General features: G+C 40.7%; 1 protein-coding gene across 1 annotated transcript in view; it reads right to left on the reverse strand.

Annotated features, from left to right (window-relative positions):
• Positions 1–24826, reverse strand: part of LOC125887815 (septin-7-like) — a 62590-nt gene that overhangs the window by 26526 nt on the left and 11238 nt on the right. Inside the window, exon 3 of the mRNA XM_049574892.1 lies at positions 7973–8079. Coding sequence (XP_049430849.1) covers positions 7973–8079 — 107 coding nt within the window. The remainder of the gene's footprint in view (positions 1–7972; positions 8080–24826) is intronic.

A 24826-nucleotide genomic window follows, 5' to 3' on the forward strand; every position in this document is an offset into this window, starting at 1 on the left:
ACTACTTTGTGTCTCAGTGCCTCAGTATGCTTAATGAGGTTCCAGGTGGTATAATAATTCCAGATCCAACATATTGTTGTTAAGAAAATAACCATCTGATTGATTTTGTGCGTGCAGCCTTAGTTCAAAACAGAAAAAGCAGACCAACACAACCATTCCATCTCACACTTCAGCTACATGTATTCACATTCAGCCCCACAGATCCATCATTTCCTGCAGTTCTTCTGCTGTTCCCTCGCTTTGCCGCATACTTTCACAAGGCCATCTAGTTATTTTAGGATCACCCCTTTAACTCAAACTACAGCCCTCTCGCTCTAACACAAACATTCTTCAGCTTCCACAAACCTTTAGATAATCTGTCTGACTTTACAGCTGAGCATATATATCACGAACCATGGTCATTTGACATATCTGAGCTTAATTGTGCATCTAGCGTGTGTGTTTCAACGTGTGTTTGCACTGTAAGTGTTTGTGCATGACATGTGAGACATCTCAAAACCAAATCTGCTATTTCCACCGTTTCCGCGAAGAAAAACAGATTGGGAGAAAACCTCAAATATGCCGTCAGTCTCAACACCATCATTTAAAAAGAAATCTGATCCGGGGGAGAGTGAGTGAGCGACAAAGCATGAGAGATTGTTCTGGAATATAAATACTCTGACCCGGTCTCTCCCCCTCCTCCTCAGACCACAGCACCCATGGCAAACACACTTACACACACTAATTGCTACTTGCAGGAGAGCATGTATGCCCACGTTGCGCTCATGGGGTTCAAATGAGGTTCGGTGTGTGAGTGATGGACTAAAAGGGAGTTGGGAGCAAAATGTTCTTAATGTTTTCAGTCTAGCCAAAACAGAGTAAATTTAGCACTATGCTGAGACTGAAACATAACAGAGGTGCTGTCATGTGGAGATGCAAAAGATAAAGCGACATCACCTGATTTTTTTTCTCCAATCCATAATTTAGGACACACTGCATGAGGACAGGGACACAGAGACTAAATTAACAAAGTGGAAAAACAGAGATTTCACTGCCCACAGCAGAATATGAGCATTTATAAGTTGGTGCAGTGGGAAAATTTCACACTGAATGAGGAAATTAATTAATTTAGTTACAAGTCTGGACTCTCTGTTCCTCCCATGGTCAACACTGTTGAGACAGCTTCTTATTGGTCAAAGTTGTGTGTCAAAGTTCTTCAAGTTGAACTCCAACAAATCCATTTATTGCAGTGATTCCAATGAAATGAACAAATCTCATTACTGAATGTCACCATTTTAAATGTTTGTGTGTCCAGGCATTTGGTAACACAAAAAACATCTACCAGTATTTAACCATGTTGATAGTTTTGGTTTATATGTCAAGGTTTAAGATTTCTGCCTCCACTACATTGAGGATGAATGGAATTTAGTCAGTGGTGCTCACAGCAATGATAAATTACATTTAAAAATTTCAACACAACAGTTGCTTTTCCTGAGGCTTTTCTCTGTTTTTTTGTTAGTTAGCGTACAGTGTACTTCTAGGGACATTTTGGTCCCCAGAAGTAGCTGCAGAGTAGTGGTCCTCACTTTTATGCTGCTCTTAGGGTTAAAATCATTACACTTGGTCAAGTCATCCTGTTCACTTGGTGAAGATGTCTGCAACGGGTACTGGCAGCTGCCGACCCAGACCCATGGCGAGTCTGAGGGAGACCAAGTCAGTTGCCCAAGTAAGAGAGGCTTTGCCTGAGATAAGGTTTTTTTCCCTTAGAAGTTGGGAATCCACAGCTTACAGCTACTTAATACAATATAAACAACTTTTTTTTAATATCTTGTGTTGACAATAAATGCTGTTGCACATTTCTAATCCATTGATACCAAAGTTAGCATGCATTAGCTCAAAGGGCTAGCTTGGCTTGTTTACTATATTACGTGATTACCACTGTGACACTGCATGTCCCACCAAACCCTGTTCGAAAACCTGGCACTTAAAGTGTTGCTTGATCCTCTATATGAAAAAAGGAACGAATAGTCGAATATTTGTATTGACTTTCTTTGTGCTCTCAAAGGTACCAAAATCAAAAAGTACAAACGGGGTCTATATTCTACATGAAACAACCCTTTTAACTTTAAATCCATTCATTTCTAAACATCTCACGATTCAGCTATGGATTTTCAGCTCAATTTTCTCACTCCCCTACCTACACTACCTACACAAGAGCCCTTCTGGGCCAGCCAAAAGACAAACTGAATAGCTGGCTCCTAGGGGAAAGCAGTTGTGTGTATTGTGAATGTGTGGGTGATGCTTGTTGTCTTCATGTGCAAACATGACAGTGTATAGTCTAAGCTGGAGCCAAATCCTTCTGCAAAGTGATCTGACAAATGTGTTTTGATTTTGTGCATGGGGGCAGTTTTTAGGAATTATTCAACTTCATTAAAATTTATTATCAACTAAAGAGAGGATGATTTATTCAGCCTTTTAGAAGTGTGTGTGTCTGTCTTTATATGAGTATGTGTAAAAATACGTAGCAAAGCCCCACCTGCTGGCAACTGAAGGAAGTGTGTTTTTAGTGATACTGAGTAACTTACACATTAATATATATCTGTAGTAATGCGTGACAAAAAAAAAAAAAAACATCTGTTGCTGCTGTTTTTAAAAATCATGATTCTACTACAATTTAAGATCAGCTCAATAGAATAGTTTCAAAAGCATCATCTAAATGCGCTTGGCTTGCAATGTCAATTGCTCCATGTGTTGGCAATAAAAGCGAATGCCACAAATTTGATGCCAGGAGCGGCTGATTACCTGTGGGGCTGCCCCTTGAAAGTCAGAGATTTGAATCATCAGTCTGAGACCCCCTCAGTTGACTGAGACTCCTTCAAGTCGAGCAGTCTTTTTTTTTTTTTTTTTTTTGCTTGCCAGTGTGCTGTGCAGTGTACGTCTGGAATTGTGTTTGAACCCTACATTTTGCTGCAGAGTGAGCGCTCTTCACTTTTATGCTGCTCTTTGATACAGGGTGCTGCGAACACGATGTAGCAGCCCGAAGGAGGAGAGACTCTACTCTACTCTCCACTCGCTTACAACTAAACACAATAAAATCTCTGGCTTTTGTTTGATATCTTGTGCCGGCAAAAAATGTTGTTGCACATTTCTCAATCGTCAATAAATTGTTAGCTTATTTACTATATTATGTGGATGACGCTGTCACACTAAACATCCTGCTGAATCCTGTTCAAACTTTAAATGAAAAAAAAAGAAAGAAAAAAAAAGTCAAATACTCGTATTGAACAATCAAATCTGATTCACTTGGCATAATTCTGAGTCGCAGTAACACTGCTGCAATTTGATTTGCTGTTTGTTAGAATTTCTGAGATTAAACACCATGGTGCCCAGCAGCCATGAGATGTTGCTGTAACCTGTGGTAAAACAATCTGATTTAATTTGGAGTGGTTCTCCATTGAAAAAGAAAAGGCTAACTGCTAGCTTGTCGGAGTAGAGGCTTTTTTGCTTCCCGTGTGTGTTATTAGGAGGGAATGGTATCTGGTTAACAGCAAGCTTTTAGGATCGCAAGCATCTTTCCGAGAGGATTACCAAACATGAAAGCAGCAGGACATCGCAGTAAAAATAGTCTTGCTCAGCACAGCGAACACAGCTACCTTAATTGACAGAGCATATAAATGAGGAATTGAGCATTATAACAGTCATGATGAGGAGAAGAGGCAGTGCTCAGTCAGATTATCACCTGTGTTAAACTGTGCGGGAAATGTGAAACAGTGCATTATGTCAAATTGTAAAATTGTGCAATATTCTGATTTTGCATCTTTGTGCTATATGTGTTAAGTGTGTGTGTGTGTGTGTGTGTGTGTGTGTGTGTGTGTGTGTGTGTGTGAGGGTGGGTGGGTGTTACGTTACATGGGAACATTCTTGCCCTACTACTGACCCTATCAGGCCTCAGGGGAAATACAAGGACTCTCACCCAATTCCCTGTTTTTCTTTGTCTCTCCACAGTCACCTCTTACCGACCCATCAGTGTCTGAGTCCACAGATACACTCCTCTCACTGTGTCTCTGCCCATTTCCTCCTGCACCCTGCATCCCTCCTTTTTCCTCCTGGCTGCACTGCTCCTGTCCACAACCCTTCTCTTCCACCTTATAGTAGTTGCACTTACCATCTTCTTTTCCCTCCTCCTTCATAACCCTCCTCCCTTTTTCCAAAATGCCTCTCCTCCCCTCTCTCTGTCCTCTGCTCCCCACTGCTACTCCAGATGCAGCCTCCCTTCTCCTCCTCCTCCTCTGTCATGACCATAAAAGGACAAAACCAGGCCCTGTGGCCTTGCTCTTTCCCTCTTAGTTACTCCATCCTTCTCTCTCGCCCTTCTTTTCTACAACACTCCATCCCTCTTTCTTCCTCCTCTCCAGAAGACTCCATCTCTTGCTCCCACTCTCCTTTTTTCTTTACATACTTTAACCTTTTACTCTCAGTGGCAGTATGACAACTACGACTGGTACAACCAATGTGGCTTTGAAACTTAATAATATTTTGTGCTAAGGATGTAAGCAGCTATACTTTCTTCTGAAATTAAATGTTTCCAAGATGTCAGTCTAATCCAAGAGATTTCATAGGACTACCAATTAAACCATTTTATATTAAAAGGCTCCTTCCCAGAGTATTAAAATATTTTAGGTGATCCACGGTAGGGATGGGCAACACAAGCAAAAACACTATTCGAAAATCGTGGCAACTATTCGACAATTTTTCGAATAATCGCCCCCCGGAGTCACGCGTGGACTCAAAGCGGATGTCCACAAGCCCTGTGCGCGCACGCCGGTGACTGCTCGGCATGTATTTTTCACATTGTGGGGATTTTTCACGGACATTTTTGCAGGAAACTACAACGTGGAAGTGCGCTCGACTATGAAAGCCCAAATGACTGCGGACATTCCTCACGGAGTAGTAGTCTCTGCACGTTTCTCCTGTTTGTAGAAGAGCATCAAACTAGCTGGTAGCCCATCTCACATCGTTGTAGCAATCCTAGACTGCCCTCGTGCGGTTAGGAGCTGAATTGCATGTCAAATATAGGGGGAGAAATAAGACGGCGAATAGTAATAGTCGCATTAAAAAAATCGATTTTTCAAAAATAAAATGACTATTCGAAATTCGAAAATCGTGACCCGAGGATTGCTACAGCGGTGTGAGATGGGCTACCAGCTAGTTTGATGCTCTTCTACAAACAGGAGAAACATGCAGAGACTACTACTCCATGAGGAATGTCCGCAGTCATTCGGGCTTTCATAGTCGAGCGCACTTCTGCGTTGTAGTTTCCTGTAAAAATGTCTGTGAAAAATCCCCGCGATGTGAAAAATACATGCCAAGCAGTCACCGGTGTGCGCGCACAGGGCTTGTGGACGTCCGCTTTGAGTCCGCGTGGACCTCCGCGGAGTCCGTTCCGCCGGAGTATGTTTGGGCCTTTAAAGATGAATGGATCTCTGTGTGCGTGGCTCCCGGGGGTGATTATTCGAAAAATTGTCGAATAGTTGCCACGATTTTCGAATAGTGTTTTTGCTTGTGTTGCCCATCCCTAATGACTACAACAAAAAATGAGGGAAAAATACCACAAATGTTGTGAGTGTGTTTCCAGTCCTATGTAGGAGAGGTGGTGGGGCTTTTACATGTCTGTGCCCAGGGGCCCATTGTCTCATAATCTGCCCATGGGGTGACCAGTCCATTGGCCAACTAACTTTAAAGTAGTGGGGTCAGATCTAAGTAACACATTGCCAACTCTGGTTCTAACACTTAATCACACACAGCTTATGAATTGTCCAGCATGATTGGAATTTTGGAGTCCAAGTTCTCAGCATCTCATCAATGCACTGACCAACAGGCAGAACACACCCTTGACATAAAGTAATTTCAAACATCTAGATATGTGGAGTTTCTAAAAGCAGCTGGAATGTTTGACATGTTATGTGGGCAGAGTCTTTGCCTGTGGCGAGTACAGATAATAAAATGTCGCAAGTCAAGTTTGAGGGATGTAAAAGTCAAAGTTCAGACCAAGGTAGAATCTGAAGAATCCTTTGTGTTGCTCACTCAAAGAACAGACCTTTTATATCTAGGAATGCATGATACTCAAATGTTTGCAGATATCTGATAATAACGGATAATTTTCATGGTTGTGGTTTGGGTTGGGATAGACTGTTGAAATTAGAGAGCAGGTTGTGGAGGGGTTAGCAATACTGCCAACAAGTCACATGTGAAAATAGAGGTATAATTTACCTACATGACTGAAAGAAAACTAAAAAAATCAGACATATTTTATAACGGAAATAAAAACTGTTTGTGGGCATCATTAAGAGTTGCAAACCACTGACAAGCAGTTGAGGAATGCATCTCTTAGTCAACACCACAAACTGCTCCTACCAAAGAAAACCAAAAAACCTGTTTCAACTGTTACTTTGTTTCAGGGAGTTTTTTTCTGCTTTTGTGCAGAACTGTCAATCACTCATCTCCATTCAGATCTCATGCTGTAATGATAAACATCTGTGCAACTTGGCGGCTCAAATGTCTGACTTGGACGTGCTGATGCATTCTTAAGACTTTGGTTGCATCTGATCACTGTTTCATATGTAAAAGTCTCACCCTCAGTGTGCAGTACTTCTACATGTACGCTTCACAACAATGATGAACAAGCCTTGAGTTCCAAAAAATGAAATCAAACATATATATATTCTTTGGTATGTTTCATTCAAATAGTTTCTCTCAAACCAATATTGACATTTTCCAACGTAATACAACTGCACTAAGGACAAGCATATAATAAATCTGCATTTAAGTTAAGTAAATCCAATCCAAGTAAGAAACTACAAATCTGGCAGCGGAATAGTTTTGCATTAAGAAAATACTGTAAAACTTGCATCAAGGCTTTCCTTTATGGGTTATCTACAATGTTTGTTTAGTGTTCTGAATTATTTTATATAATATTCTTGGAGATTAAAGTGCTGGTGGTGATGTGTTGTGATGGGAAGCTTTGGACAAATGTTAACAGCATCTCTCTTTGTCATCAGCATGAACAAAACTGTGAAGTTTAAATGCAATTTTAACCAACAGCAGCAGTCATGTTTTCTTATGCAGTCAGTCATGAGCCAAGTTCATCCAGCCATCTACATTTTCAGTTGACGCACAAGAAGCAGAAGACATTTGAAAACAACCAAACCAAAAATCTGTTTTTTAACTGTAAGTTAAAACAACTTTAACAGATTACAAAAACCTGTGCAGCTGCGTCTCATTTGTGGCTCTGTTTTTCATTGGATGTAGCTATTTTACTTGCCGTGGCAAAGATACATGACATTCCCATTGTTAAACCTGCCTAGAGCTACTACCGTCCCAAAAATCAGGCCCAACCCTACATGAACCTGCATAGTTTCTGTCTAAGCTCGACCCGAGCCCGAAACCACAGCAGCAGTTTTGGGCCAGAGCCTGATCACAAACCTGAATTTCCACTGTAAATTATTATTTTTAAAACATTTAAACATATATTACAAGCTAAAATAAACTACAGTCTCTCCAGTGGGGACACAGACATTTGTGACCGGATTTCTGACAGGCCCCTTCTCCTACCGAATGTTCAGCATCATATGTAATATATGTTAAATCGAAATTGTATAACATTCCTCCTTAGTAATGAGAGGTGGCAGCACCCCATACATTATTCTTTATGACTTTACACAATCTTCAAGGTCTGCATTAAAAAATAATCAAAGTTATAATCACGCTAGACCTGTTTAAATTGCTGTGATGTCATCAGCACATCATCAACTACTGAGCTGTGATCTTCTGACTTACCATGGTAGCAACTGCTTCTTAAGAGTTCATTTGGAGGAAGTCCGTCTGTGGTATAATATTTGACCTACTTACAACCTAACCTTGATACATGAACCAAACTTGAACATCATGTGTGAAGCCAAATGAGTCTGTAGGTCGTGATGCTGAATAACCTCACCTGCACAGTCTTCTTTATGCGCTGGGAGGGCCCGGGGTAGTCCTTGGAGTACAGGTCAGTCAGGAACAGAGAGTTGATGAGTGTCGACTTCCCAAGCCCAGATTCACCTGAGGGCAAACGCACAAATTCAACAAAGTTAAATGGATAAGATCATGAATTTAATTCTAGCTCCATTTTATGGCATAGCAATGAAGAACTAGCATCTCATATTTTATTTGGCATGAATACAGTGAATGAAAAGACAGCCTGCTGGCCACATGTTCTGTGCATGCATACATACGTTCAACTACAGGCAGACACACATGCATTGAAGACCTTACACAAAAGCATGTGCATACACTGCACACACACTCTCACACATATATGGGGGCCTGGAGGGAAGGAGCAGGAGCAGAGAAAATAAAGTAGATTCATCGTCTGTGAAGGAAAAGGTCAGGAGCTCGTCTGCCAGCAAGAAAAGCTTTCAGATAGGGGAATAAAACATTTCCTCTCCACCTCCTGCTTACTCCCTCTCTCACTATGCCCATTCATCCACTCTTCCTCCGTCCCTTTCACTAAACGCTTCCCTTACATATAAATCTTCCTGTTTTCTCTCCTTGCTGTGCCAACTTTCCATCCTCTGCTCCCACACTAATGTTAGGAACACAGCATTCACACAAACACACAGTTAACATTTACTTAACAAAGAGTGCGGCCACTCCAAACATACACACTGCATACCCTCTCACACACGCACAATGCTGTGATTAATGGCCAAGCATCTGGCTCGTGTCTCATGAAAGGCGTTGGAGGAGTGTTTGGTTGGAGGGAAGGACGGCTGCTTGTCCTAGCAAGACCTCTGACTGACTCCCAGTGCACCATCATGCTGCTCTTCAGCCTTTGAAAATCTGCCACTGCCACTACCCTGTGACCAAACACCAACCACGATGGGTAAACAGTAGCTTACCAAACATTTGCAAGACAAATAATAAGGAGGTTATTCTAATCAATGAAATCTACCAGATTAAAGACAGCAGAGTTGTAAGAGCCCAGTGTCATTTACTATATTAGTATTCAAACTACTGTTTTAAAGTGTTACGGTTTTCCAATGGAGCAGAGTGGATGCTGAGTCTTTGGAAATTAAAAGCTATCACCTAACTCACTGATTACAGGGCTTGAGCACTGCTATAATGTTTCAGGAAGCTGTCAGTCTAACCAGTGGATGGACCTCCAGGGCAACAGAGAGCAATGTAAAGTAACTGTGTATAACTTGAAAACAGAGCTAGCCTTGACCAAGTTCAGTGTTAATTAAGGAGTTGCAATATGCCAATGTTTCAGTGGTTTAAATTCAATAGAAATATCTCTGGCCAGTGAGCTCCCATTTAATTTTTTCATTTTTCAAAATAAACATATAAATGTCTTTTTCTTATTTTGTTTCTCTTGCAGCATTGAAAATGTACCAAACTATGATCACAAAACCTACATACCCATCAAACCGTGGATTCTGTGAACCATTACGCCTCTATTAATTAATCTCGATTGATTCTCTAGTCTAAAAAAAAGGTTAAAAAAAAAAAAGTTAATCTATCAAAACTTCTCACAAACCAACATGTCTTCAAAATCCAATCTAAACAATCAGAGCTGAACGGGGGAGGCTAATTGGGACAGATCTGTCCTCAGGGGGGTTTAGACTACAGCAGTGACACAAGTCTCTTTCAAACATGCACTGCAGCCCCGAACTTATCAAGACATTATCCAGATGAGCTGTAAATGTGAAAGCAAATGTCTGAATCAGTAGTATCGGACATTAATGAGACGTAACCCTGCCAGCTCACTTGTCCAAAGTCTGTGTAATGTCTGACTGAATCCATATATGAATACTGCTGGTAATTAATCCAAAGATTTTACAGCGAACAAGTGGGCATGTCGGTGACATTTTTATCATGTGACTTATAATGACAGAAACATGCGGCAGTCATACAAGACTGACAGAGTGGGTGCATTTACACGAACCCACAAACGAAAATGTCTAACTGAAGAAATGATGAGATTTAATAACTTTCGTCTGTAAAGGTCAATGGCTAGATCATCTGACAAATTTTAGAAACAGCAAGAGACTTTGTTCTTCATGACCAAATTACAAACTGGCTGTTTCCTCCCGCATGCTCTACTCAGGCAACACCCCTCGCCTAAACTAAATGCAGTATTTTCAGTAGGTAAGAATGAGTCTGAAAATCTCCTGTTGTGTGCCTCAATTTACGAATCTGATTTTCCTGACGTTGTCCGGAGTTCATTTAATAAAAGGCTAGAATTAAGTTTCCATCACACTGTGGGCCTTTTTAGCTACAAACCCTCCACCTCAGCTGTACAAGAACTCACAACCCACAGAGCAAAATCCAAAGAGATTCACATTGGAGGACATTCTGACATTTGACAATGCCTGGCATTTTTGCTTGATAACTAAAACAATAACCAAATAGTTGCCTATTAATTTTTCTGATGATCAACACATTGCTTGGCATCAACTTTAAACATCACTTAGGTACAGAACCCACATTTTTTTCCTATTCTTTACCCTGTTTAAGTTAGGCTTTTTAGTAAGAGTGTTGCTGCAATATGTATTATGTCTTTTATGCAGCAATTGTTCCTTAACAATTTTCCTTTTTCCAAAAAATTGACCAAAATAAAATACATTTTTGGACTTTTAATATTTGTGTTTCAAACCGGCAGCGACATTACTACAATAAGTCACTTAATGAAATCAAGCTGCTCTCCACAGCAAAGAAAAATCTGTATAGTGCTGGCAAGCTGTATTGCTCTTACCATATAGCACCTGTGTGCAGCCTGAAAGCAGAAAGCTGGAGGTTTTCCATTTCAAAAATGATGATCAGATGTTGTTCCAGTAATTCTAGATTGATGAGCAATTTTCCAGATATGGCACAGCTCACTGAGTGTGCTGTGCCATATCTGGAGCTTCTTAAAGTGCTCCAGATTGAGATGCTTTACTGTGACGTTAGCATGAAGTAAAATGCTAATTCAAAGATACACACTGTAAGGCTTTGAAAGGCTACATGATTATTAGCAAATGTCAGAAACACAGGAAAAATGTCATAACACTTTTTTAAATGCAAGCCAGCTTCTGGTGCTGATGAAGGGTCAGTGTGTTTGATTTTGCTGCAAAATACCTTTAAAGCTAGGGATGTTCTGTATTATTGGGGCGGTCCATATTTGTCATTTTAACCATTCAAGGTGATGGTCAGTAATGGCTAAAATTGAGAAGCTGCTTCATTAATGTTTTGTATGGTGATCTGTACTTATGAGAAAGAGAGTGAACAGGTAACAGATTCATCACCATGGAAACTGAGCAAATTTTGCAAACCCGGGTGTCAGAACAGAATCAATCATCAGTGCAACCGGTTCATTATTTTATTCAATCTATGGCCACAAATACTGATTCTCTTTTTATCCCCTTTAAATCAGCAACCTGCCAGAGGAAAACATCTGCAGGGAGAACGGTTTCATTCATACTTTCCACAGGACATCTGGGTTTTCCATCAGTCCATATCTTGTTGGTGTGAAGCCCCAGAGGATTCCAGTCTTACCCCTTCTTAACCCCTCGGTCTGCCCCCTGTGTGTGTTTGCTCGGTTATGGATGATATTGCGTCCCAGTGTGAGTTATGAACACAGATTGTCTCTGTGTCTCCTACAGCCTCTGCAGCCAGACGACGGCCGATGCACCCGTCTGATGGACTGTTTGGAGTTAGAGGTCAAGCATGCACACATACGTATACACAAAGGCCATTTCATGACGAGATAGCACAGATGCATGAAAACCTCCTCCTCCTCAGTGCTGGGTAAATTGCTCCCAGTCCTGCAAAAGGGGGAAGGTTATCTAAACGTGGAGGGGAGGGGAGTGTGTTTGGGTATGTGTGCCCTTCAGTATTGAACTATACATCTCCCTGTTAGCTTTGCTCTGTTGTTAGGTTAGCGCCACTACCGATGCAAACTCGACAAAACAAACAGCAGGTGATGAAGTGAAAAGTCTAACCTAACAATGACCCCACTCACATGGAGGGTGCAACTGGATTATCTACTTAAACTAATCAAAAACAATTAATGTGATGGATTAACTTGGACAACTGGAGAACCACCCCACGTTTCCCTTATAAACCTTATAAAACTGATACAGCAAACATGTTCCTGAACAGCTGCCCTTTTACAAATTTTGCAGACACAGAGCAACATCAGCATTGACTTGGAGTCATGTTTCTGACAAATATTCACCCTCCATTTAGCTCTGTATAAATCTGCATCAACCCAAAGAAAACTATTTGGCTCTTAAGTTGAAAAATACTCCACTATGTTCACTGACTAGTCTTGAGCCTGTCTGCTGTGGTGCTGAGAGGTAGATGGTTTATCTGGTTTTTACAACCGACCTCACGAGTCATGTGACAATTCCCTGTGAGTTTGTCACACCTCTCACATTGTACACACAATTTGATCGATAGTCCGTGTTAAAATAATAATAGGTGCAGCTTATTCAATGTCAGGCTGTTGGTGAGTGTCAGCCACCCTAGTTTTGCAGCGTGTCCTGCACCGTTGGCACTAATCGGCCACTGTCAGCTTTTCCTTTGTATGATTTAACATGTTGAATCGTTGTGGGAGACGACGGTGAAAGACTCATTGGCAGTTCACCTCCGTGCATTAGAAGAAAAATGGAAGTGAGGAAAGAAAACAAATGGCTCAAGTCAAGAGGGCATGACACTGAAACAGAACTGTTATTTAAAGTAAGATTGCTTTAGTCACTGAGCTCTTAAGCAGAAACAGTCCATAGTTTTTTGTTATTGTTCACTAGCGCACAGTAAATATCCTTAATTCTTTCGGCAATGTGTTCGCATCACTTTGGTATGTCTGGACCTTTAGTCCTAGTACAGACTTATATTAGAGGAAGGACATTATTTCTGTCCTTATATTCATTTTCTTTTTAAATAATTAATTTCACATGTACCCACAGTAAGAAATTTGTCTTTTCTTCAAACTAAATTACTTACTGCTTGTGTAGCCAACATTCAAACAGGCCTCCATGACTGTGCCAGTCATGGCTGCCAGGAGTCACAGATGGGACACAGATGCACCACGAGCTATTTTCTTTAGAGTGACAATGGAGTGTCTATGAAAACACTACAAAAGTCAAAACAGTGCTTAAAGGATCTTGTGAGGGAATCTCTCTGGATGACTTAACCTGTGTGAAAGCAGATTCCAGGTGCGGTATTAGGACAGAAAGTCGTGAGTCAAAATGTTACAGTTTCTGTTCCTGACAGGTTTGATCTGTGGTCTTACTGAACCAGACCTTTCCAGTCTTGTCTCTGGGACAGCTGTGATACTGAGATCTGCCATCCCAAAGAGTCCAGACAGAGGCCTCAAAACAAACTTAACACCCTCAGCCACAGGTCCTGAACAAACACTAGACAAAGCTCGCCTACACCCCACTGACTAAACATCTTATTGGATCCTCAGCAAACATCATGTTGGCTGTCCTTAACTAAACAGGTCTTACAAACACTGTAATCTAGAAACTAAGCAGCATTCTCCACTTGTAAGAATAACAAGTAAACCTATTCTAAATGACATTCTGGTAGCTAAAAATTACAGGTTACTTTCTCTGACAGAGAGGCCCACAGTGTGACGGGTGCTTCACTCAGTCACTGCACTAGTCTAAACCACCCCCTGAGGGCAGGTCCGTCCCAATTAGCCTCCCTAGTTCAGCTTTAATTAAATATTGGTTCCACATGACAAGTGGAAGCGCAGTGCCAGCTCTCTGTAAATAGACTAATGACCTGAACGTCAGTGATGGATGGCTGAGCCTTCCAGCTCATCCCTGCTGTTTCTCTTCCTCTTCCTCTCTCCCTCATCAGGACATCGCTACATCTCCCCACAGCCCTGTGTCACTCAGCCTCCAACCACATTCTATTTTGCCCCATTTCTCCATCCCTGCTGTTAGTCTTCAATATTTTCACTGTTAGTATGGGGATTATTATGCCTCACATGAACAGAGGGTAGTCATTGCATGCGTCTTCATACATATATTCCTATTTTTTTTTTTTGTATTGCAATACAAAACACTCACAATCAGTTGATTGTGGGGAATTTCCATTATTGGAATAATCATAAATATTGTGTAACACCCACAGAGGCTGTTGGGCAACCAACAATTTAAGAAACTCCACAAAAACAGGCTGCATACAACTCAAAAACCTAAAAAAATGCACAGATCTTCATCAAGCATTCACATATTTTGTATTAAAAGATATGATGCCATTTAAAATAGTTGAAAAGCCTGGATTATTTGTTTGACACAAATCAAGTTGAACAACTGTGTTGCTAGAATGTAATGTTTACACAGATTTAAATATTGTTTTAATTATATGAATGACCACAGTTCTTTTTTGTCTTTATTCTTTGTATTTGTCAACATAGAAAAACTGAATCAATATAATATAAATCATACAAAAAACAAACAAACAAGGAAACCACAATAAAAGTGATTACTGTAACTAGTATGTCTTTGTGTTACGTAACTTGTTATTTGGTTTCTCTTGCAAAAGAGATCTTAATCTCAATGTGACTACCCAATAAATAACTAGCCCAAAGACATATTTTCACTGCTATAATGATGCTCTCCTCATAAAACTGGGCAGTCTATACAGTAGAAAGATGCAAATAGTTTTAAAATTGATGCTACATGACCAGAGAAAACAGAAAAAGAAGGCTGTGGCATTTGCTTTCTCTCAAGAGGTAGGAAACCTGCAACTACCACAATGCACTGCGCCACGCCAGACCAATAAATGCTTCTGCTGGCGGGTGATGTAATGTGAGCGTGTCCGTTTTGACACAGAAAGCAATATGCTGGTCTTCTGGTAACAAACAATCTTGAATTACAGGAAAGTGATCTAAAATGCGTTTCTGAAAACATTCTAGGTGAGAAATAGGCAACGCAGTAACAGAATCTTCTGACATATTTGATCATTACTGCTTAGCTTTATCATTTGTTTTGAGTTTCGTCGTAGTTTGAGAGAGAGAGATGCAGTTTTCTCTCTTGATCTGCATCTATATTTTGTCTCCATAGTATGGAAGTACAATCTGTAGCTTGCAACAGCCCTAGAGACAGTGAAAATCTGCTGTATGATGCAAAATGTGTCATATGAACTAAAAACTAATGGCCACAAATTTAAATTAATAAGGAGGTACAAGAAGAACACAATGACTGTTTGGCAAATGGGCTCTGTGATCTCACTGCTGTGTGACGAAATGGCTTGTAGCAGCCGGCATCCACTTATCCTGAAAACCGTGTTTGGGATGAACAGAGGTCTTCCTCAGGACAAAAGGACGCAGTGGACTCCCTATGGACCTGCCAGGGAACACACCTTATTGTTCACCTGATAATGCTATATTGTTAAAAACGAATCCGGGTTGAAATCAGAAGGAGGAGCACTAGTTAATGTTAGCTGTTTGCAACTGGTGGCCGCAACTAACAGCTAACTGATGTTGCATTGAGTTACATTACAATGTATTCAAGCTCTATTGAGTAAAAAATAAATAAATAAATAAATAAAATAAAATTATGATATAATGTATATAGTAAAGAAGAAGTTTTAAAGCAGTTTTTTTTTTTTTTTTTTACATGATTTTTATGCGAAAGGGTATATTTATGGCTGTTTCATAGGTAAATTTGTATGCTTAAATTTGTGCTCATTCAAAAGTAGTGTTCTGAAGGGGTCAATTACTAAAAACAGTTCAGGCATTTTATGGTGCAGATTTCTTTGTTTGCCAGGCACTAAAGGGGGGATAAATAACAAAAAAAAATAAACAACAAAACCATAAAAATCCTGGTATCGGCTATAGGCCATCAACCAGATTGTTATTTTAAACATCTTTATCGGTATCAGCCCAGAACCTCACAATTACTGCATCCTAATATATTGAAAGCCATCCATATTAAATATGTTTAGAGAGCTATTGCAAGATGGACTGTGAGAAACAGAAAAACAAACAAATATAAATGGTCAGAGTGGATTTCCCATGGGATTCCTGGCATTCCTCCCTCTCTTTCTCCCATTCTGTCTCTCCCTCTCTCTCTCTTCTCTCTTCTCTCTCTCTCTCTCTCTCAGCCCTGAGGCAGCAGCTGGCCCCCTCACATCCTGACAGGCCTACTAACTAGCACCCAATACAACCACACATACAAACACACTCACACACACAAATACACTTAAATAGATTCACACACACACACACACACACACACACACACACACACACACACACACACACACACACACACACACACACACACACACACACACAGATGCACACCTAACAGGCATGTGTGAGGCCTGAACCAGAAAGTGTGAAATGAGACATCTGGGGAACATACAGGCATAAAAAAAGAACAGCAGAGTCACAGACAGAAGGTGGATGTGAGAAAAGTTGTTTGAAAAGATAATTCTCCATTGTTGAGGCTAAAAGGGACTGACTGAAGCAGAGGGCAAAGGTCAGTGTTTTGGCTAAGATAAAGATCTGCAAGTCTGCACTGTCTATAGAAGAGTCAGAATCCAACCTAAACTGTGTCAGCTCTCCACCTGACAGCAGTGGTCCACATTAGCTGATTACAGAAGCCTTGGAAGGACACAGCCCACTTTCCTCCGTTTTTTTAAATTAGGGCGTGAGTGTTTTGCTACAATCCACTGAACCTGAGACTAAATCTGACAGAATCGGCACGTGCTGGGTCACAGCAGACATGTGCATCTCAAAATAGAGACGGAGAGAACCAGAGCAGAGAGAAAAAGTGGAAAGAAGAGGGAAAGACTTGCCTGCAGTGGTTTGACTGAGCATGCATGAACATGCACATGTGCACGACCCCATCCACACACACTCATACACTGTGACAGAGTAGCGTGTGTTGAGTGTTGTGCCCAGAGGCGAAGAGGAGTCTTTGTGAAGTAGGTTTGTAAACAGGCTGCTGTCCAGAAGCAATAATGACAAGGCCTGTGCTGCTGTAACATGGCTTAATACATACTAAACTGCCCACAGATCTAGGGCGGAGATCAGATTGGAAAATACTGAACTAGAGACTTTGACGTCATTCTGTAACTTTCAGCTGGCCTGCTCACAATCTAGAAAGTGGGGTTTCTGGACAGCATAATGTATTTTTGGAGCCCTGAGACTTTTCTCAGTACATGTTTCTATGTCCTCTATGACATCAAGCAGCTGAGGAATAACCAAGAGAAGACCCAAAATAAGTGCATGAATGTCACATCATGTCCAAGAAGTTCAAGAGAGGGGAAATGAGCAGCTGTGAGTCTGAAATAATGGCATAAAGCTGAAAGTGTTCATGTTTGAGAATTCTAATGCCGTGAAGGTGACATGGGAACATCTTTGTGTAAAGGACACAAGTACCAACTTGTCATTCTGGGATTTAGAGTGTGGCAATTGAGAAACTGCCATGCACAGCCTGCAAGAGTAACCAGCAATGACGTACTTTAAGTCCATAAAACACAGCTGTGTGCAGCCCATAATGCATAACACAAGGCGTTGACACAATAAAAACAACACCTGTACAATGTAACACAGTATAACAGCCTATTCATCCATCCATCCATCTGCTTATCCAGGTCCGGGGCACGGTCGCTAAGCAAAGCCGCCCATATGTCCCTCTGTAGCCACTTCCTCCAACTCCTCCAGGGAGATCCTGGGACATTCACAGGGCAGATGGGACATATAATCTCTCTACTGTGTTCTGGGTTTGCCCCAGGTTCACCTCCATACCCGACTTGCTAGATTACTTCCAGGTAGGCCGAATAAAAACAATGGCTCTGTTCCATTGAACTCCCCCATTAAGCAACACTAGTTTGCCAGCATACACAATACCACGGTACGGGAAATGACTTACCTAAATGGAATACAGCCAATATTAATGTTATCAATTGCAGCTGTGTCTTTCCTGTGATGACACGTCAAAATGCTTCTCTGTGCCTGACAAAGAGCCAAGTTGGGCTTGAAACATTGCGTTTTTCCAAATGTCATAAAGAAGAAACTCTGTAAGGGGGCGGATGACAGTGTTGCGAGTCCTTTGGGAGACACAATAACTGCTATGAGAAATACCTATTGCCGTGCAAGGAGAGGATTTCAAGCAGTGGTGTCATCAGTGTTGTCAAAAATATCAACTTGTCAATATAAACTGATACTAAATATCTGAAGTGGTTTCAATACCCATTTTCTGCAGTACTGATGAACCGCTACCAGCTGTGGTATCAGTGATACTTTCTTGGGCCTCTCTTATTGTTAATGTTTATTACAGACATTCTGCTGTTCTCTTTATCATTTGCCCTCAATGTCAATTTCTTCTGTGGTACTGAAAATGGTATCAAGTACCAATATTTTTCAAGGTATTGTATCAAAGTTAGAAATTTCAGTATCATGACAACACTAGGCATCACGTGTCACTTTTTATGATGGCCATTAGACAACTTAATATACTGTTAACTGCGCACTAACTGTGCTTTTGTGCTCTCTTTGGGGTAGAACCACTCATTGTGGTTATCTTTTACAGATGTTTTATTTTATGCATTTTGATTTTGCTACATCAACACTCCCAATAACAGGTTTATCAATTTATTGGCCGAACATTGTTATCAGTCAAAAATCATCTTGCTGACTTCAATCAACAAGGCTGTTTTCGCTGAGAGGTTTAATTTAAGAGAACAGTAAATATTTAATACTTATAAAACATAAGAAAATATAATACCAGAATGAGAATATAAGAAGCAATACAAATATGGAATATGTCTTTGGAAACATTCAGGGCATAGATCTGTTTAAAAGCCTATAATAGCTTAAGGACCAGCACTTAGCTGTGTTTGTGTTTTTAAGTTTTTACAGCTGATAGAGATTGTGGATCTGTAATGTGACAAAATGAATAAGTTCCCAAATAAAAAAGGTCAGACCAGTACATCGCTTTTATGTTGCTGCCACACCTAACTGTGGGACAGCATTATCTCCTTTCCTTTTGTAAAGGGTGGTCCAGTGTATCCTATGATAAAGGAGATTATAAAGAAAGCACTGAAGCGCCTTTCCTTAGCATTAAGAGAATCTGATCAGCTCTTATTATGGCAGCCACTTAGATACTTCTGCGTCATTTCGCTCAGTTAGGAACCCTCTTAAGCATAAAGACAGTTGGCAGTGGCTGATGTTTATCTGTTGTGTCACATCAATTTTGTGCTGGATAAATGTTGTGTTGATTACTTGCAGGAGAAATCAGACAATAGTAGCTAGTATAGCCAGCTGCTGAAACAAAAACAAAATAAACAACTACAAAAAAACCATCAGTATCGAGCTATTGGCCAAATCGTTATTCTAAACATCTGTATCTGTGTTGGTCCAGAATTTCACAATCGGTGCATCCCTACCAATAACCTCAGCCAATACAAAATGTTTAAAAGACATGGATACAAGTGGAGGACTGTGATAACCTTTGAGCTGTCATTACACTAAAAAACACAACACCCTGCACTCTGATTTGAATTGAGAAATGTGGAAAAAGCTAATGAGAGAGGCAAGCTCTCAAAATGTTTTAAGAGAGCTAATTATCTAAAGCTACTGATTGCACCACTTTAAGATTATGCAGAGTGCAGCTGGACTGTTTCCTGAGATAAAATGTGTGAAAAAATCAGATGACTTACATAATCTGCTGCATCATTTTAAAGACTTACTGTTACATGAGCAGGTCTTGAGATCAAGATCTTGAAATCCTTGCAAGAAACAGTCGGTATTAAATGAAACAAAACTTGCTTTCCCCTAATCACATATTTTTGCAGGTACTTGCAAACCACACTCCTTGAACTTTAACCACAGAAGGGCACCGTTTGGCAACAGAAAATAGTGTTGAAAGAACTGAAATTTTAAATGAGGAATTAGCACATGCCAGTAAGATCTGACTGTAGCTGGTTTGAGAGCTTCACCAGCCTCTCTGTCACGTTAGCAACCACAGTTTGTTCTTTTGTTCTGTTACAGTTGACTCTGAATTGTAAAACAGTGACTGTAGCTGGGTAAAGTTGAAATCCTTCATCCTGAGCTTATGATGAAGTGAGGGTTGGAAATAAGAGTGATTAAGAAGATGGAAGGAAAAAGGAGTTAAGTACTTTTCATAGACAATGAGGAAGTGAGTGAACGTGAGTGAATGTGTGTGCTTGGTGTGTATTAACGTATCTGGTTAAGCCAGCAGATTAAATAGTCCAAAGCCTTCCTTCACTCACTCCCTTCTGCAAGGTCAGTAGGCAAGGCGGTCAATCCTAAGCCTGTCAGACCATCTTATATGGACACACACACACACACACACACACACACACACACACACACACACACACACACACACACAGAGCTCAGAGGCTTAGAGAAGTACAACAACAACAGGATAGACAGTAGGACAGACAGGCAAACAGTCTTACAATCACACACGGATCAGTGAGGCAGATAAACAGATACTGACTTAGTAGGCAGACTACTAACTCGACTGTTAAAGAGATTCTAGCTCACGATCCAGCACTTAGCTGGGTCCTTCATTCACAGGCCTTGGTTAGCGTATGAAGCCCCTGTTGTGCTTACTTGCCCCATCATCAACAACTAGACAAAAGTTCTAATGGAAATATTAAAACACAACAGAAAACAGACAAGTTTGCAACACTGTTCTGTACAGTTTGAAATTTTAAGCGTGTTGAACTACTAGTGACACCTCCAGTCAGTGATGTAACAGGGGGTGTTGCATAAGACTTTTTAGAGAAGACAATAGACTAAAAGGATATTAACATCTTAATAAATGACACTTACATAATCAGATACTCAGTGTAAGCCATTTATTGTTGTAACAAGACTAAAGGTGTACTGACATTACAGTAGAAAAACAAGGCTCTTCCACGCGTTGGTCTGAGCTGTATTTACCACTCTCTAACTTTAATAGGAGACATTAGCTATAATGCTAATGTTGCTAGCAGCAGATCTCTACATTTCAGAGACACAAATGGTGTTTTTGTAACAAACCCAGTAGTTGCATCTACATGCTGATATTATATATTATCTGTGTGATAGAGATGTAAGATGTTTTTTCACAATAATGCTAACAAGCAATCAGAGTCTACAGCCACGCTAACAGCTCTGCGAGGCTGTACGGAGCTGCTTTTGAGCTAAATGCTAGGCTTACGTATAATGTTTATCACATTCACTATCTTAGTTTAGCATGGAAGAATGTTAACATTTGATCACTGACAATAAACACAAAGTACAGCTGAGGCTGAGGGTCATTAGTTTTGCAGCTATTTGGTCAAAAATTGAAAAAAGAAATGAAAATTTTGAACTGACAGTGGCACAAAATGCAAAGTTATTACAATTCAATCAGAATGTGGCAATCCATCAAAGAGTTGTTTACTAAAAACATTTTGCTAAAAAAACAAAAATGTCAACCTCATAGTGAATTAAAAGTCAGGGGATAACCAAAGTCAGTAGGATTCATCCTCTGGTTTGTATAAAATGTTATGGCAGTCTATCCGATAGTTGTTGAGATATTTCAGTCTGAACAAAAGTGGTGGACGGAGAGACTGACATTGCCACTAGCTGATGTGGCTAAAAATACCACACATTTCATTGTTGCAAATTCTCAAATGTGGGTGGTGCTGTCTTTCTCTCATATTAGTTTCTGGAGCATTTGTATCAATAGTTCTAACAGCAGAAACATGGCATGGCCAATGACAACGCCTGGCCCAGCTGGCACAAACACGCAATCCCAGTAAATTGCACAACATGGTCTACAGGGGGGCGACGTAGAGTTGATCAGAGCGTTTCCATGACCAAAGTAGTAAACAAACATGCAGGGCGCCCAACAGCTCACTGGGAGGAGCTTGCACCCCACATAGGCTGGGGCCTTTGCAGTGGCCCAGGTTTGAGTCCAACCTGCAGCCCTTTGCTGCATGTCTTTTTCTGTCACTCTCCAGCTGTTCTATAATGAAGGCAAAAAACCCTGAAAAAAAAAAAATCTTAAACAAAAAAAATCTGACTGACTGTGAAGGATGTATGCTGCACACAAAGAAGAAAAAAGGAAAACATAGCCGATAGGATGTGTGTGATAAATATGCTGAACATGTTCAATTAGAGCTTTATCAAATTGATCAGCTGTGGTTATTTTAAGTGGAAGTGAGCTGAAATAGGAGGGGACAACTTTCTCTGACTGTTTTTATCTCGGCTCAAGGAGCAACACCCTGACTGCAGCTCATGCTTACGCTGCATTACAGTTTTTCAAGTGACACACTCCAGAATGCAACAAAGTGTGAAATTAATCGTGCATAGCTTGAAGAGTCTGCATTAGCACGTTGCACGTTGTTCATGTTGCATGTTACTGCCCTAAGATAACATTTACATGAACTATATGAACCTGTAATTCATCATTTTCAACATAAAACAATGAACTGATTAGACTGAAATGATATGTAGGTGTACTGTAGTGGTAGTGGTGGGGATTTTTTGAAAAGCATTGATCCAAATCAGGAACTATCTGATAAAAAAACAGATCAACAAGATTCTGACCAGGCATTCAGTGCCAGCTTCTAATACTTTGCAGTTCAACACTCTTCTATAGAGACATTTTGGTAGGTACCAAAAAGATTGATGTATGATACCCGACACTCATTAGCTGTAGGCCAATGCTGATCCAAATGTAGTGTGAGAGAATTATTCACCCTGATAAGAAGTTAATGCTTGGGGAAACTTGGGAAAATGCTGAATAACTCAGCATGATTATCAAAGCCAGCAAAACTTAAGAAGACCTTGTATTAGCTGAACTCTAATGCAATGTCCCGCATGCAACTCACAGCTCTGCTTGCAAGGTCAGACTCATAAAAAGCTTCTGATGTGCTCTCCTCCTGAGTTGCTTTAGGAAAGCAGGGGCAGCGGGGCCGTTAAGCCCTGGCCTTGTTACACATCAGAAGCAGCATGAAGCAGGCATCACTTCCCCTCTCCTCCCAGCACCCTTCAGTTCGGATCTGACTCTCTGCTCTGTTCGGCTCTCTACACTGGCGCTGGATCTTGCTAATCTTTCCAGGAGTTTCTATTCAATCTGCCAGCTGGACAAAGGGGCAGGAAGCTGCTTTTTCCCCCTCAGAGAGAGGCGGATTGAGAGGGAAAAGACAGAGAGTTGGATCTGGGAGGAAGAAAAGAGAGGCTAAAGACGAAAAACCACCAGATGAGCAGTTTCTGGTGGCGTTCCTTCTCAGGGAGTGACCGACTGAGAGCAAAACAACTTGAGCTGCATCCTGGTGAGCCCGCAGCTCCACATGGGCATGACAAGCACCTACACAAACACATAGTGTGGTCACAATACCATCATTCTGACTTCCATACCAAGAATTGGTTTAATATATAAAACCTAAAACAACACCACATCAGAACAAGCAATATCACAAAGCAAAACAGTCCACCACAGCCAGTGGTGTAGTGTCATTTGTCTTGGCATGGCAGGTCTTCTGTTGAAGCTAGCTCAACTTTTGCTGAAATATGATGCATTCAGCAACGTGTGGTGTTGGCCAGTCAAATACATGAAACCACATATTCCTGGTAGTGTACTTTCTGACAAGAACAGGGGAATTCAACTATTTATCTCAGGATACAATGATCTTTTGCTGGCCTTCCTAAATTGTATTTCATCACCTCACTGGGAGCTGTTGCAACATGCCTCCACCAGTGCAGCCCCTTGCATTTCTTGAGCACGGTGCCCAGTTTTAGCCTGTGCTACTGCCACTGGCAGAGGCTACTCAAAATGTAGAGCTCAACTGTTTTTGTTGTGATACTGTCAGCGAGTTTGGTTATGCTGTTAGCAATTATGACAAATACAGGGGGCAAATTTTAGTCTAAAATTTTGGTCAGGCTAATAAGCATTTAAAATGATGTATGCTTAAGGTATGATGTGTGAACTTTCATGAAAAAAAAGTAAAAGTAATTCCTCTCAATCATCACCCAATACACGTGTGAGGTGGTGAGACTCTGCCTGTATTTTCTTATTTCCTCTTATTTTGCTGTGTTCAGGATGTTCTTGGATACAGCATGCAGGCGAGGTAAGCGCACCACAGACTTTTGCAAGCCCAGCAACTAACTTCCATCAGTCGAGCAGCTAACCTCCAGTTTTGCCCTCTACTAATTTGAATGGAGATAAAATGATTTAATTGTGCTGCTTTTCTAGACTTCCCAAATGTTAACAGGCTGAATGGATCAAATCACAATAGTGGAACAAGTCATTCTGCAGGGGTTGTGACGCTCAAAAATATTTTTCCACTGATTTACGGATGTCTCTTTCACAATGTAAGTCTATATAAAAAGTCTTTTCAGGCCCAATGGCATCATGTGATGGACCTGGAAGTTATAATTTTACAGTTTGGCCTCTACAAAAATTGGCTTTATAGCCTGGAACATTTACTTGGGGACTGACACTAGCGAAAAAACACAAATATAGAGAGACAAAAATGTCAAGCAGTTGGCTTTCACTTTCACTGGCGATACTGTAAACAAACAGTAGCTAACAATTCCAGTTTAGTACCTTTATGTGATGTTTTGGGGAATAGCTTAAGGATACTCCATGCTCTTTCCCTGAAAAGCATTTTTGCGCTTTTCCTTTGAACTGATTCACTTTGGGCACTGTTCAAGATGGCAACAAGTATTTCCCAAAATGTCAGTGTTGCTTTAATTTTATACAACCAGACATCTTTTATTATTCCACATATATGCCTGTATTTAGCTGATAGGGCATAGAGAACAGCGAACTGTGAAATAGATATAATTTAAATC

This window comes from Epinephelus fuscoguttatus, linkage group LG4 (assembly GCF_011397635.1).
Source record: "Epinephelus fuscoguttatus linkage group LG4, E.fuscoguttatus.final_Chr_v1".
Lineage (NCBI taxonomy): Eukaryota > Metazoa > Chordata > Actinopteri > Perciformes > Serranidae > Epinephelus > Epinephelus fuscoguttatus.